General features: G+C 46.4%; 1 protein-coding gene and 1 long non-coding RNA gene across 2 annotated transcripts in view; one reads left to right on the top strand and one right to left on the bottom strand.

The window, feature by feature from the left end:
* LOC101171234 (plakophilin-3) overlaps positions 1-12,868 on the bottom strand; it is a 26,302-nt gene extending 13,434 nt beyond the window's left edge. The window contains exons 1-2 of the mRNA XM_020701050.2: positions 11,395-12,868; positions 461-549 (exon numbers count right to left, since the gene is read on the bottom strand). Of these exons, the coding sequence (XP_020556709.1) occupies positions 461-549; positions 11,395-11,599 (294 nt within the window). The 5' untranslated portion in view covers positions 11,600-12,868. The remainder of the gene's footprint in view (positions 1-460; positions 550-11,394) is intronic.
* LOC110014269 lies at positions 12,866-14,601 on the top strand. Its single transcript, XR_002289386.2, has 3 exons — positions 12,866-12,977; positions 13,139-13,201; positions 13,276-14,601. It is a non-coding gene; the product is annotated as an uncharacterized LOC110014269 (long non-coding RNA).

The raw sequence follows: 14,601 nt of genomic DNA, 5'->3' as shown, positions 1-14,601 counted from the left end.
GGACTGTAAAACGTTTTATAAGAAAACGCCGCCATACTATTGTGCTGTTGCCATGGTGATACGAGTCAGAAAGCCACTGGGATAAAAGAGTTTCACCTTTCTAAAGCTTGTCAAAAAGACACTAGAAGGTTTTCAAAGGAACAATAAAAAATTCATATTTTTGCTTCCATTTTGGTCCAACTATGACTTATTTTTAAATGCTTGACCAGCTGAAGAGAATTTCCTGGCTGAGATGACATCAACGTCAGGATCGTCTTTTTCATTTCTGGCTTCCACCGTGTCAGACGTTTACCATCTGACTTCCTGCTCTTCATGCTCTTTGCAGCTGAAAGCGTCCTGCTAGCTCTTCATCCCTTCCTGTTCTATCCACTGATGATGACGACAGCCTTCAAAGCTCGAATGAAGTTACAGTGAGTTTGAAAACTCTCCAAACATGGAGCAGAAGGGTCAGAGTACTCACAGCCATGACTCGTGTCGGTGTGCTGATCATGGACCTGGAGCTGAAGCCATGGGCGTGGCTGAAGGTCTTCAGGTCTGGAGGACCGTAATCTGGACAGGAAGCAGACGCAAAGAAGATTTCTGAGACTCATTCTGTCACTTTCTCAGCAGACGGATCCATCCTTCTGAAATCAGACGGGTCCGTTTCATTTTCTGGTTTTTGTAGTTCTAGTGTTTGGTTTTCCTTTGGTCATTAAAAACACCAAACCAATCAGATCAATCAGTTTCAGAATTACAATATTTTTACTGTACTTGGACACTCAGCAAATGGTTTAATCCAAACTCAAAAACAAATGAAAAGATAACTAAAGATAGAGGCGACGTCTACCATCTTTCCCCTTTAGACAACGGAAACCACTTCCCGAGGTCGCCTGCAGGGGGACAGGAACTGCGAACACGAAGCCTGGAGAGTGACGGGGATGGTAACCACATGTTTTACCCTGAAACGTCTGACCTTTGAGTGTCTTTGTATTATCGTAACTCCTGAACTAACATGATTCCATGAAGTAGAGAGAAGCAGCTTTGTGCTGTTATGCGACACATATCAGCACAAAGCTGTTATATAGCCGTTGGAATTATATGAATCGAGTCAACATTTGATGCGTTGTAGACGTTCTATGTGTTAGCTTGTGTCGCCGTCAACAGCTCCAGTATTATTTTAGTGTAAAAGTTGACTTTTCTATATCAAGGTCAACGGGAAACCTTCTCCCAGTGGTCTTTTGAGGAACTGAAACCTTTGTACTTCCTGTTTGTGTACAGTTTAGGAACAGAAGGTGGGGGGGCGGCTGTTTCCCACTAAATAATCTTACAATGTCTTTGCAAAGTCTACCCAACAAAAGGTCAGATTTTTATACAAATTAAGTGGAGCCAGGTCACCAGGTCACCTTGTAAGAAACTTAACTCTCTGTTCCCTCCCAAATGGCAAAATGGTAGAACCTTAGAACAGACATCCTTACATTTTTGCTCCTGCATGTGTTTCACCAGCGGGGTTCGAGTTCCTTACCAAGAACCTCCTTAGTGGGGAGAATCTTACTGAACATTTTCCTTTTGTTTCATATTTGTGATTTTAAAAAACGAGGACGTGAGCTTGAGGTCGATAGAAAAACAAACCCAACAACAATTGAACTGCGTGACGATCCTGTGTTCTTGCACATTTTCAAAAAGTCCAGGGTTTGATGAGGTCATTTAGCAATGATCACACCATCAGCACCGGCTGGATGCCTCAGGGTTCGATTCCCTGGTTTTTGTCCATAGAAATGACCCTTCACGCTAACTATGTAGCCCCAAGGAGCCCCGAATCCAGGTCCGCCTGTGCCCGTCCCCAGCCTGGATAAACTTCAGGAAGGGCATCTGGCGTTAAACTCTCTGCCAAAACAGCTGTGTGAATCAGCTGATTCGCTGACGGGATAAGCCAAAAGGTAAACAACAAAACAACACAATCATCGTTGGAGCCAAGTACATTTTTTGACTACTGTAATGCTTCAACTGGGATTAACGTAATTCCTACGGATTCTAAAGCTTTCCGGCGCTAGGCAACACTTTACGGCAGTGATGTGATTAGGCACTACATGTAAACCAGCTGATTCTGCTGCAGAGGACAGCCGTGTTGTTCCGTGATAGAATCCGTTAGAATCTCGTTACATGCGTGAAGAGTTGCGGAAGAGCGTGTGACATCTTGCTGTCACCAGAGTTTAAAGGGTTAAACTGGTTTCAAATGAGCCAGCTAACGGGTCACATGTTGCAGAGTGGGATCCATGCAGACGTGGACCTGCCTACAGTTTGATGGTCCCGTCCCACCCGGTGGCCCTGAAGGTTTGTCCATGGAGTCACATGTCAGTGAGTTTCACATCTGCAACACAATTTTCTGCCGTTGCATCAATAACTGAACAAAAATTTGACATCTGTTCATCTTTTTCTGCAGCCTCACAAAAATGTTTTCAATCTTCAGGAATGTGTTTGAGGTCCTCATAGCAGAACAGAAACAAACCCAGATGTGTTTTCCAGCCCTAAAACGATCAACCAATGTCTTTGTCTGATTCCAATTTGGTTTTCTCACCCCCACCCCTACATTTGGCTCTCCAAGCAGAGAGTTATGGAAAAATAGTGTTTTCAACCTCACTACTGTTGGATGACGTCATCAATGATCACCGGTCATCTATGTTATATTAGCTATTTTAGTGCGTAGCTGCCAGCCCTCAGAAAATACATAACAATATCGGTGTAAAATACACTTAAGTGTAAACTTCTGTGCTTCAGAGCAAACCCATGTGAAGAAATGTGTTTCTCCTCCGCCCACAACCACAACGCAGATCACCGGTGGAGGGCTATCCCTAAGTCACTATGGCTCCTCCGTAAAAACACTTTTGGACACCACTACAGCTTCAAATGCCCCTACAACCGGAGCAACAGGGAGGAGCCAGAGGGGTAGGAAGCAATTCGTGAGCAGAGTTTGAGTGTTTTTGTCTTCAACAGTTGAAGTACGAGTGTAGAGTCGGAGCGACGCGTCCTGCCTCAACGATGACCAGCTGAGCGAAGGAAATCCAGTTAAGAGAAACTTTACAAACTGTCCATTATAGTAAAACTACACAAATTCTTCATGGTTTATGTCTTCAAATGAAGATTTGAAATGTGACACTTTAGCATAAACTGGAGCAGAAAGCGTCTATGCCTTATGATGAACACGTGTTGGAATTTTCTTGTCTGTATGCAAGTTTGTGCAGATTCCATGACAACTTATGGCAGGAGGCGGAGCCACGTTTCGTCTAAAGGGCAGCCGTGACGCTTTTCTCAGGTGTGCAGTCACTTTTCAGAGCTTTGCAGCATCTTTCTTGCCTCTGTTCTGCAGAGTTTATAGTAAAACCTCTGAGCTATAGCCAGAGCTGCCCTGGAGACGGACGTCAAAATGGGAAAAAGCATCACAACTTCTGTAGGAAGCAGAGACACCTGCTGACCGTGACCACTCCTCAGCTCCTCGTGACGCCTGGTAATCTCTGGGCTTTCAGCTCTTTCAGGCTGATTCATCGGTGGTCTAAACCCGCCAAAGACAAGCGGGGCTCTGTTCTGTTCACAGCTGAGTGAAGAAAAGGACAACACACTTTCACTGTGAACAAAGGCGACAACTTGTCGACACGGAAAAACAGCTTTTCAAGTAGAGAGTGAAGCATTTTCCTGAGTTCAGAGGGCAAAAGTCACTCTGGAGAATTCATGTCTTTACAGAAGAAAATGTGTCTGAGAGAGCAGTGACCAGAGATGAGAAGGTCACAGAAAAACTCCACCATCCAATCCCCCACCTTCACAAAACAGAGTTCATGTTTCTGATCTGACAACAAAGCCAGAAGGTCAGAGGTCATCTGGCCTCATCATTATGGAATCTAACTTTTAAGTTCATTTTATGTTCAGTATACAAAAAATGTATTTAGAATCAATTCAGTGTGAAGGTCAAGGAGGTCAAACTGAATGACTTTTGCATTTTTAACATCACTTTTTCACATTTAGGTTCATTTCAGCTTCATTTTACTTGAAGCACAGCGGTTTCTTGAAGCGTTCATCCCATGAAAACTGTCTTTTTGGTGTTTCTCTGCTGATGGAGGACAGTTATTAGGAAAATTCATTTCTGAGGATTTCTTTATTCAAATCGTTGTGAATCAGGCGGTTGAGCAGGTCGACCAATGACAAAGTTCTCATTTCCAAACATCAGAATCAGAATCAGATGACCTGGATGGCCTGGAAATAGAACTCCATGACTTTCTTTAAACATCTAATCAACTTTTCTCGGGTAAATTAGCAAAAAATTTTCAGTGAGCAGCTTTGAGAGTTTTCCATGGAAATCCTCAGCATTTGTACTTTTTCCTGTTCAAACACTTGATTTCTACCTTATGAGTGTGTGGGGAGGAGGGAGGGAGGGGGGTTGTGGTTTCTTTCAGATTACCCAACAATTTACAATTTTGCCTTTTTTTTTCCAAAGCAACTTTGCTTGTTTTTTTGTGTTCCCTGCATTCGATTGGCTGTTAACCTCATCAGTCAATCTCCTCCACACCGTGTCTCCTGTTCAGAATGTTTTCCGTTTGCCTGATTCGCATTCATCTCTCATTGCAATCAGATTCTTTGTTTTCACTCAATAAACTGGACATTTTTTTCTTCAAAGGTTTGAAGTTTGAGAGTTTAAACAAGAGAAAAGTGTAAAAATGTTCCTGTTTGTCTGAGAAAAGTCTAGAAAGTTGCAGTGAGGAGTTTTACAGCTTCACCGATTGCACCTATCAGAGGCTATTTTTAGACCGTAACTCCAGAGATAAACGAGGGAACACGGTAAAGCTCGGTTTGGCTTAAGAAACAATGAATACAGTACAGCAGTATGGAGGGAGGGAGGGAGGGAGGACAAACGGTGCATGGGTGAGGTCTGGCTGCATGTTTTCCTCTCCACTTCACGGGTCAGGGGAGGCGTGTTTATGCACCCCCACCACAAGAGGGAAAACAAATATGCAATACCCTGAACTCTGCAGAGATTTGATATACAACTGCAACGAGAAAAGAAGGGACTCGACGCAAAAGCAGAACGGAAAACAAGGATTTAAGAAATCCCACCGCTGAGGTGAAATTCTGACGGACCTGGACGAGTGGAAGAATCTGAAAACGAGTGAAAAGGCTAAAAATATTCAACAAAAACCTGGACATGGTTTTAAAACATGAAGCTGATTTCAAAAACCTACAATCTGAATATCAGAAAGTTTTGGTTTTACTTTTTTGTTTTGATTTGAAAAATTTCAAATCTGAAACTGAAAACTGAAGAAATTCATCCAAATCATCAAAATATCTCAGTCATGATGTCAAACCATCAGATCTTCAGAAAGTCTGACCATCGGCAGGTATGAACCCAGACAATGGAGCCGTTTAAAATAGATGCTGAGAGGCTGTTGAGGAGATTGGAAAGGAATGTTCCACACAAGTCGGTCACTGAGCTCAGCCGGGGGGGGGGGTGTTTCTCCTTACAGTTTACAGCACGTCCAGGTCGATTTGAAGACCATAACCTTCAACACTAAGGTTCTGTCCGTGCAGAACCCAGAACCACCGGAACGGCAGTGTTTGGACAGACAACAAAAACAGGAACAATTCAGCTTCAGGGTTCTCCAAAACCCCCCCGCCCTGCGTCTCCTTCATTTCCTGTAGCTAACTCATTGTGTCGTGGATTGTGGCTCAGCATTTTTCATGACTTTTAGAGTTTAACCCGTTAAAAAACCCAAAGTCCGCCTGTGACAAACTCCTCGACTGTTCCATCACAGCAAACCTGCTGATTCTGATGCAGAGAAAAGCAGCTTTTTGTTGAACCGACGTGCAGCACCTTCTGAAGGTAAAATGTTGCTTCTCTCAGCGACAGACTCAGCTGATTAACATTGACTGGGTCGGCACTTCACTGCTGTGCCGTGTTGCCTTTTTCTGCTTCAGAATCCGCTGGAATTCAATTAAACGCGTCAACGGTTAAAGACTTACGGTGGCGGAAATATTGTAAACACTGGCGGTAAAGCTCCAGTGTTAAAGGGTTAATTTAGACACTGTAGCCCCTGAATCAGAGGTTTGACTATCGGATCAATTCTCTCCAGAACTCTGGAGCAGATTTTCCCAGACAGTAATGATCCCCCTTTGGTTGGGCTGTCACCCCCGTCTGTGACCGTCTCCCGACCTCCAAGGGATCTCACTACAACCTTCACCCCAACTGCCCTGAAGGGTGGATACGGGCTGTCTGCGACCAAAAATAGTCAAACCTGTACGGGTGACCCGTGTGAAATGCTGCGGGCGACAGGTCATAGTGAGCACTTAGACAACACGTCCGGGTAGGTGAAAGGGAAGTAGGTGTGTCCCACGCATTTTTACTTTTACTACACTTACTACACGCTCAACAATGGGAGCCGGTTTAGCTCGTGCTGGTTTGTGGCGCCTTCCGTCCGTGAAACCAGGGTTCGAATCCGGGCTGCTCCCTGTTCCCTTCTCTGCTGCTGTGCCGGACCAAAGCCCGGTTGGATTGAGAGGGTTGCGTCAGGAAGGGTATCCGGCGTAAAACCATTGCCAAGTTAACCATGCGACTCATCCTCGTGGGAGGGTTGTTCCGCTGTGGCGACCCCTGATGGGAGAAGCCGAAAGTGAAAGAAGAATACACGATCAACAATGGTGTCTTCCATTCCTATGACGTCCCTTGAGGTGGTCATACGACGCACCAGTGCTTTTCTTGAGATCTGGGCGCTCCTCTCTACGACTCTCCATGGACCCGGACAACCCAAAAGCCTGCAGAACCTGTACAGGGGGGTTGACCCGTACTGCTGCCACGGGTTGCATGTGAATATGGCTAAAAATGTCACCTAAGAAAGCTTCATGACATCCAGAGACCTGAGGTACTGAGGACGGACCTCATCCTCCTCCAGAGCCTTTCCTCCAAGCAGCTCTGCGACTCCAGCCCAGGTGATGGACCCCAGGTTCCCTCCAGAAACCGTGACTGCCACAGATGACCAACAATCATGCACCGCTGACACTCAGCTCAGGTAGGCCGTTCCTCACGATCCTCACGCCTGTTATTGCCCACATGGGCATCAACATTTCTCAATAAAACAATGGAATTTCAAGAGACCCCATGGACAGGTACTCTGTAGTCCTGGTCGGCTCGTAGACCACGACCACAGCAGGAGATCCGTTGCTGACCCGGAGCTGCAGGGGTGTGACTGTCGTCCACCGAACCAAAGCACATGAAAACTGAACTGGGGGGCTATGAGCAAACCAGCATCCGCTGGAATTGGATTAGGGTTCAGGGGTGCTAAACTGCGGGCGGAGGCGAGCTTGACCATATTTAGGAGGTACCGCTCAGTTTCAGCATTCTAGGGATCCGACTCCCAGAGTACCCAACCTCCCCCAGCACCGGGTAGTGGGCTCTCCTGTGGGTAGTGGGCCCAGAGTTCAGGTCGTTCTGAGCTGAGGGGACGACAGTTCAGGTGAAGGAGCTGAATTTTTAGGACAACGGCAAAGCTTTAGCGCCAATGTTTACACCCTTTTGACTGCCGCAACTCTTCAAATATTTCTGCAACATTTATGCGATTCACATAATTCCAGCAGATTCTGGAGCGAAAAATATATAAAAGTAAAATATTCGAATTAAACAAAGTAAACCAAATTTAGGGAAAGGATTGAAATCTTCTTTTTATTTGTCTGGCTTATCTTTACATAAATTCTCCCACCAGAAGCATCCCTTTTGATTTTCTCTTTTGCCTCTTTCTTGAAGGGAGGCGTTCCACGCCGGCCGGGTTCAGCTTGTTTTGTCAGGAGCGACATGATGAAAGACGACTACACACAGCACAACATCCTGGCTCCCTGGCCGGACAAAGGGAGGCCTCGGTCAGGAGGGGCGGGGCTGCTGGTGGCGAGAAGATGGAACCTCTTCCAGTCCAACATTTCCTTAAGAAAAGGCCGAGTTTCATGGTCCGTCCATGTCGGCCATCCGGCCTGTTACGTCAACTCTGGACCCAATCCTGATGCATGAACATCTGTTCCTGCTTATCATGTGTAAACGTATCTTCCACACCCCCCCAGTCAGGAGTGGTTGATGTCATGGTTGGAATTTCCATGGAGACGGATGAAAACAGGAAATGAGCGGGAAGTAACACACTTACAGGTTCTCAAAGCGCACAGACATGCATGTGTGCAGAAGGTCAGAAAGAAATTACCTCCCATTGTGGAGTAATTATGACCCAAGCCCTTTGGATGGGGGTGTGGGGGGTGTGGGGCATGTTGACTGGAACACGCATCATTTCATTCTCCAAAACGTCACAGAAGCCACTAATATGGCACAAACCTGCGGCTCCGCCCCTCTGAAGATCTCAGTTGAAGCTAAGACCAGCGGGGGCGGGTCGAACAGCGGGTAGCGCCTGCGGTTCATACAACACTTCTCACAGTTTCAATTCAATCGCTCTTTGTTACATTTTGTTGATGCTTTAGAAAAACTGTCTGATTTTATTTTGGAGCATCAAACCTGAGGACAGGTGTGCTGTGGGTCTGTTCCCACTCGTGTCGAGTCTCTGAAAACAGAAAGTGGGATTTGGGGATTTCTGTACAAGTTTCCCACGAGTTTCCCCCTTTTTGGCTGGACAACAGCTCAGCCTACAGGGTTGTAACTTTGTGTAGGTTTTGATGGGATCGTCCTTGAGAGTCCAAACAAGCCTCCAGTTTGCGGAGCAGAATTCCTCGCCGAGAGTCTCGGCTTCAGGCGTCGGAGGAGATAAACCCCGTTTATCTCTGGCTGTTGCAGATGTGCTGGAAACAACCCAAACTTTCAGAAATAGTGGGATCTGGAGCTGCGTTTGCAGGAAATCAGCATGTTTCCCAATCCAGCCTCAGCTCTGCCAGCACCCCCCTCCCCCCCTCCCCATGTGTGAATCTGAAGATTCAGTTTCTGCTGAGCTCAAAGGTTTTTCCTGATTCATCTGGATTCTGTTTGCAGACTTGAGAGTCAACACGGTGAAAACAGACGGTCGTATCGGCCGACTGTAGCAGCGAACAACAGAAACAGAAGGAAAGTCGGAGAGGAAAAGATATTTTCGGATAAATGCCCATCGGTCTGACGGACGGGAAACTCGCTGCTTCTTCCCAACGATGGAATGAGGCGAAAACACAGAAATAAACCTTTTTTTCACAAAGCTGCGTGATGGTGGGAGGGCGACCTCCACCTCCAACCAATGAAGTCAATTCAGTCGCCATTGCTTTCGGGATACAGACGCCGCCATCGTCACTCAGCAGCGATTGGTCCCAGTCTGTCTGAGTGGACGTTTCCATAGCAACCCCTCTAGCCAGTCAGGAGTGAGCTTGTTGGAAGGCCACACCCACTTGATGGTGGGGCTACATTAAATCTGCCAAACTCAGTCTAACCCTCATAAAACGTCAGCGGGTGTAACCCATCTTCATCCAGCAGTAGCTGGGATAGGCTCCAGCAACCGTGTGACCCCAAAATGGTTCACCGGGTCCAGGAAACGTTCGGGTGTCAATCAGATCAAAAAAAGTTATTAAAATCTCTTGAATAAAAACTGTTTTTCTTTTCCAATCCATTATCTTTTTAACAATAAAATAAAAAACAGAGAGAAGGTCAGTGTCTGATTCCTCAGGGCAAACGCCAGGGGGGAGGGGCCACTCAGTCCAGTTGTCAGATACAGTCAATGCGTACAGGTGAGGGTGACGCCGCCCCAGAGCCCAACGCCCAGAGTGTTTCACCCACCATGCAAAGCGGCCCGTGACGTTACAGTGGCCCTCGTGGTAGATCCGGACCCGACCAAAGCTGGAGGGTGAGAGCAAAACCTCAAAATCTTTATCAAACACAGACCCCGCCCACTATGTCACCATGGCAACTCTGGTGTTGGAGAGGATTTGAAAAGTCTTGATCCAGCAGCGTCCCCTTCACTAACCGTCGTTGAAGTCTCACAAACTCTCGCTGGAGGACCATGAAGAATCCGTTTGAGGTTCTTTGGTGAGGGTGGAAACCTCCAGAACCGCTCTTTTCATCTACGAAATCAAAACAAGACGGCAGGAATACAGCATCCTGGGCTGAACACAACCGTCATTACTCGCAGGATGTGGGCGGAGCCGGGTCTCCCGCTTGTGGCCATGGGAGAAAAAACCTTTGATGTGGGGGACATGAAAGGTTTTTGGGGATCATCAGCTTCGTGTGAAACAAACATGGCTGCTGCTGTGCTGATCCTCAGGATTATTCTCACTCTGTAATATTAAACACCCCCACCCCCACCGCCACACACATGGCCCCTCCCAGCGGGAGAAACCATCAAGAAATGAATGGGGCCAAAATCTCTCATGGGCTAAAATATATATATTTATAATGTTTTTTGTTTTACTCCATAAAGCGGAAGAGGCGTGTCGGGGATGGAAATTATTTTCCGGTGGCCACAGGATCTACTATTTGAGTCAAAGAGTAAAACTTTTAACATTTTCTAAGAATATGGGGAAAGAAAACCCGCCACCAGTTCAAGTCTCCAACCAAAACAACCTTTAATTGACCTTTGACCTTCTTGCCATCTCGGATTATCCACCAAAAAAAAGTACAAATTTACACTCCTTTGGATCTGTCGCCTCATCGGGAAGATGCTTACGGACAAATGATGGATTTTGTGGATCCTGAGCGGCGTTAGCGTGGCGAGTTCGCAGAAGTGGCGTTCCCCTGTCGCTCGCACTATTTTCATCAAGATGTTGTGGAAATGTAACACATGAATCCCTAGCTTTAAGGTCAAATGAAATGAAGTGACACACGCTATGACCATATTAGGAATGTGGGCGTGGTTAACAAAAAGGAAATCTAAATGTTTACCTCTACTGATTTTTCTCCAAATGACACTGACCTGCTAATCGACCAAAAACTATTGGGGTTGCCATGGAGATTAAGCAACAAAAAAGCTGCCATTAAAAAAAGGTTTATTTCTTGTAAATAAATTTGTGATGTGAAGTGCATAGGCTGTCTGCCAGTGAGGGGGGGGGGGTCAAAAGGGGGAGTAAGAAGATTTTAAACTTGATCCAATAAACTTGAAGGGGATTCCACAACAGTAGAATAAAGTAGAATAAAACCTCATTTCTCATTTTCCAGAGTTTTCTCCATCCGATGCTGTTTGTATGACGTCACTTCTGAGATTAAAACATGTTTTTCTTTTTACTTTTTATGCTTTTCTCTCTTTTTTATCTGTTCTTTTAGTTTGGAAGATTTTAGATGAAATTCTGAATAAAAAAAAGAACTAAAGCAGAAAAAGTTCCTTGACGTTTGGCGCCACAGACCATAAACTCACACCTCCTGCTGCAGCTGCAGGGCTTCAGCCGCTTAGATGGAGCGCGCGGACGGTCCCGCGTGACCCGGTTCGGGCAGCGACTCACCTCCCGCTCCGGCCTGAGAGCCGTCCAGCCTGGGCAGGGAGGGGGACTTCCTCTCCGCCAGGCGCATCCGGACCTGCTCCTGGACCCTGCGGACCTTCGCCATGGGGTCCGCGGACGGGCCGTCGGACGGCAGCGCGTAGGCGGTCCGGGACGAGCTGGGCTGCAGGGCGGACCGGAAGCAGCTGTCCGCCGCGGCCGCGTTCATCCTGGCGGGGAGCGAGGGGCGGCTGGCCGGGAGAAGCGCGGACGTCAACCCGCTGCGCAGCTCCGTCCTCCGCGGAATGAAGCTCCGCGAGCTGCCAGGACATCGGAGGGCGGGGCCTGCGGGCTAAGAGGGAGGGGCCAGAATCCACCTGCTGCCAGGGCAACCAGCAGCTGATCCAACTGCGTTCCCGCCTCAGACCACCGGTTTTCCATGTTGTGCTTCTGGATTCATGACGTCACAAAAGTTCAGCTGTGAAGGAAATCTTCACTTATTAATAACATTTGTTTGTTAGTTACAGGTTTTATTATGTTTAGCATTACAGTACAGGGCTGTTTTTTAACATTTTTAATTGTGTTCAAGCGCTTTATAAATAAAATGATGATGATGATGCTCCGCCCCTTTCTGATCATCCACCTGCAGACACACAGGTCCATGAACGTCTTTGGTTTCCTCGTCTAAACTGGAACCTGGATCAGAACCGTACAGCTGGAAAACTCAGTTATAGGTGACGGGAAGTGGGGGCGGGGTTGCTCCATGCCAGCAGTCCCGCCCACAACTCAGAGGCGATGAACCACTGCCGCTCTGCAAAACTATGGTTCTGTCCGAACACCCTTCACTACTCGTTTACCATTTCGTAGTTCTGTCTGAATCCATAATTCCAAAGTCCAGTGTCCTAGAAATTACCCAGAAGTCTCAGCGAAAAGCATCAATGTTCACTAGGCTGGCAAATATAGACCACAATGCATTGCAATTTAACAATTTTCATGAAAGAAATGTATTTAAATGTATTCTTTTATAAACCATCCACATCAGAACCGCCTGGATTCACAGTAGAATATTCAGAATTATTAGGTTTTTTACGCCGTGATCGTCATGTTTGCCCATAAAACAAACCTAGTGAGGTTGGTGCCTGAAGGGAACTGCAGAGGGAGGGAACTCGGACACACAGATGTTTGGACTTTGGCTAGAAATGGCATAAGAGTAAATAAAAAAACACTGGGAACGCAAAGATTTTAAGAGAGGGGGACTTTAAACAGTACTTATTTGTAGTTCTGGGTTTTTGGTTACAACAGTCAAAAGAGACAAATATTGACTGGAGGTTCATGTACTTACTCCTTTCTGTTTTCTGGATTTTTTTTGTTACTCTAAACCGTTTAAATGTATTTACGCAGCTTCTTCTGTGGTCTGACCCTTTTCACCAAACCTCCATCAGTGTCAAATATTTGTGTGTTTTGTGTACCGCTCTTCCTTTTGACCACACACGGTCGCACGGAGGCGAGGTTTCTCAGTCCTCGTTGGTCTGCTCAGCCCTTCAGAACCAGACCTGCAGCTCTGTAGACACGTCAGAGGATTTGACATCTCTGAATGTTTTCAAACGGTTTGGTCCTTTCTTTAAGCTCCACCCCTTTTCTAGATAAGTCCCCATCCCAAACATGTTTTAAATGTTAAAGATTTCCGCTAATCTTTACTCTTTCTTTCTTTTTACTCTAATTTGCTGGACTCCTCTGATGGTGCCTACATGCTAAAACGTTCCTGCAGAGTTGTTTGGTTTTCCACATCCATCAGGACTTTCTTCAGCGTCTCTGGTTGGCGGTAATTCAGGTGAACTTCCTGTTTGGCGCTTCTGAAGCTCGTTCCTGTTGCTGTAACTCGATGAAGAGTTTCTCTTTGGACAGATCTTCGTTTTACCAGATGTGGGTTTCTCTGAGGACCAGCAGGTGGGCGTGGTTTCCTCCAAAACGCCACAAACAAAGACTACTGATCAGAAGAAGACATCAAGTTCTCTTATTTCTAACCAAAGGATCCGATCAGCTGCTTCCATTTGGAGCCTGAAGCTCCAAAGACGACGGCGGAGGGAGGAGAAAAGGGAGCTTCTCCCTGTCGGTGGAGCGATTGTTTCAGGGTGCAGGAATGTGGAAATAACTTCACCCTGAGCTGACAGGCGAGGCTGTTTTTAGGGGAGGTGGGGGTCTGGGAAGAGCAGAGGGAGGGGCTCTGCAGCTCAGGGTCATCTGGAGCTGACGGCGCGTTCCTCTGACTCTGGTCAAACGTTAATGATGCTGGAATTTAGGGAAACTTTTGGGATGTTGTGAAAGAAAAACAGCAGAAAGAACAGGAGAGCGTTTCTGCGAACAGGAGGAGGACATTCCTGGAAGCAGACTGAGGGTCACTGAGAGACTCCACAACAAAAGCTGAGGACATGTGGGAGCAGCAGAGGCCCCCCCCAAAGCCTTTGCAGCGACAGCAGCTAAAGCCTCCCGGAGAAATACGACCAACAACAGCAGCAGCTCCTGGAGGCCGACTGTAAACGTTCTGCATGAAGATCGTTTCATCAGAGTCACAAAGACAGTTTCCCACGCCGAACACTGCCGCCTCTTCTGGACCCTTTTGACCGTTTAGCCTTTAATTAAGCATTTTTAGCTCCATTGTTGAGGCTTTGGAAATGAGAGATTCCAGTTTCTGCTTTGGTCTTTTTGCATTTCTTGAAGCCAAAGTTTGTTTCAGTTTCTTCTGCTGACGTTGAGCTGGCATGAACTAAACGTCAGGCAGCAACGTTTCTCCTCTGGTTTTCTGCAGAAATGCAGCATCCGTCACAGCTCAGCCGTCCCCCGTTTGTCTTTCTAAAGATGAGCCGCATCAGGTGAACTCCGAGAAAGTCGGATCACAAATGTTTGAAGGCCGTAAATATCCTCACTGCACATTTTCTCTGACAGACGGGAACATTTTCACATTTTTTGGTCGGTTTCAGGACGATTTCGGTCGTATGGATCTAACTTACGAGCCGCAGTCCCTTTTAGGTTTCATAGGTTTAGACTTTCTGTATTAAGTTTGAAGTGTTGAAAGTTTAGAAAATTTAATTTTTTTCAGATTTTCTAGAACACGAGCGGGGGTTCGTGACTTGGTTTCTGTTTTTTGTTTTGTTTTTTCAAAGTAAAAGCCTGTACTTTCACATTAAGAGTAATTTCTTGGTTCCAGCTGCTCTTCCTGTGGGTTTTACTTTG

Source organism: Oryzias latipes, chromosome 3 (genome assembly GCF_002234675.1).
Source record: "Oryzias latipes chromosome 3, ASM223467v1".
NCBI classification, from domain to species: domain Eukaryota; kingdom Metazoa; phylum Chordata; class Actinopteri; order Beloniformes; family Adrianichthyidae; genus Oryzias; species Oryzias latipes.
Note: the sequence above shows the minus strand (reverse complement) of the source record. Positions and strands in the feature narration are given on the sequence as shown.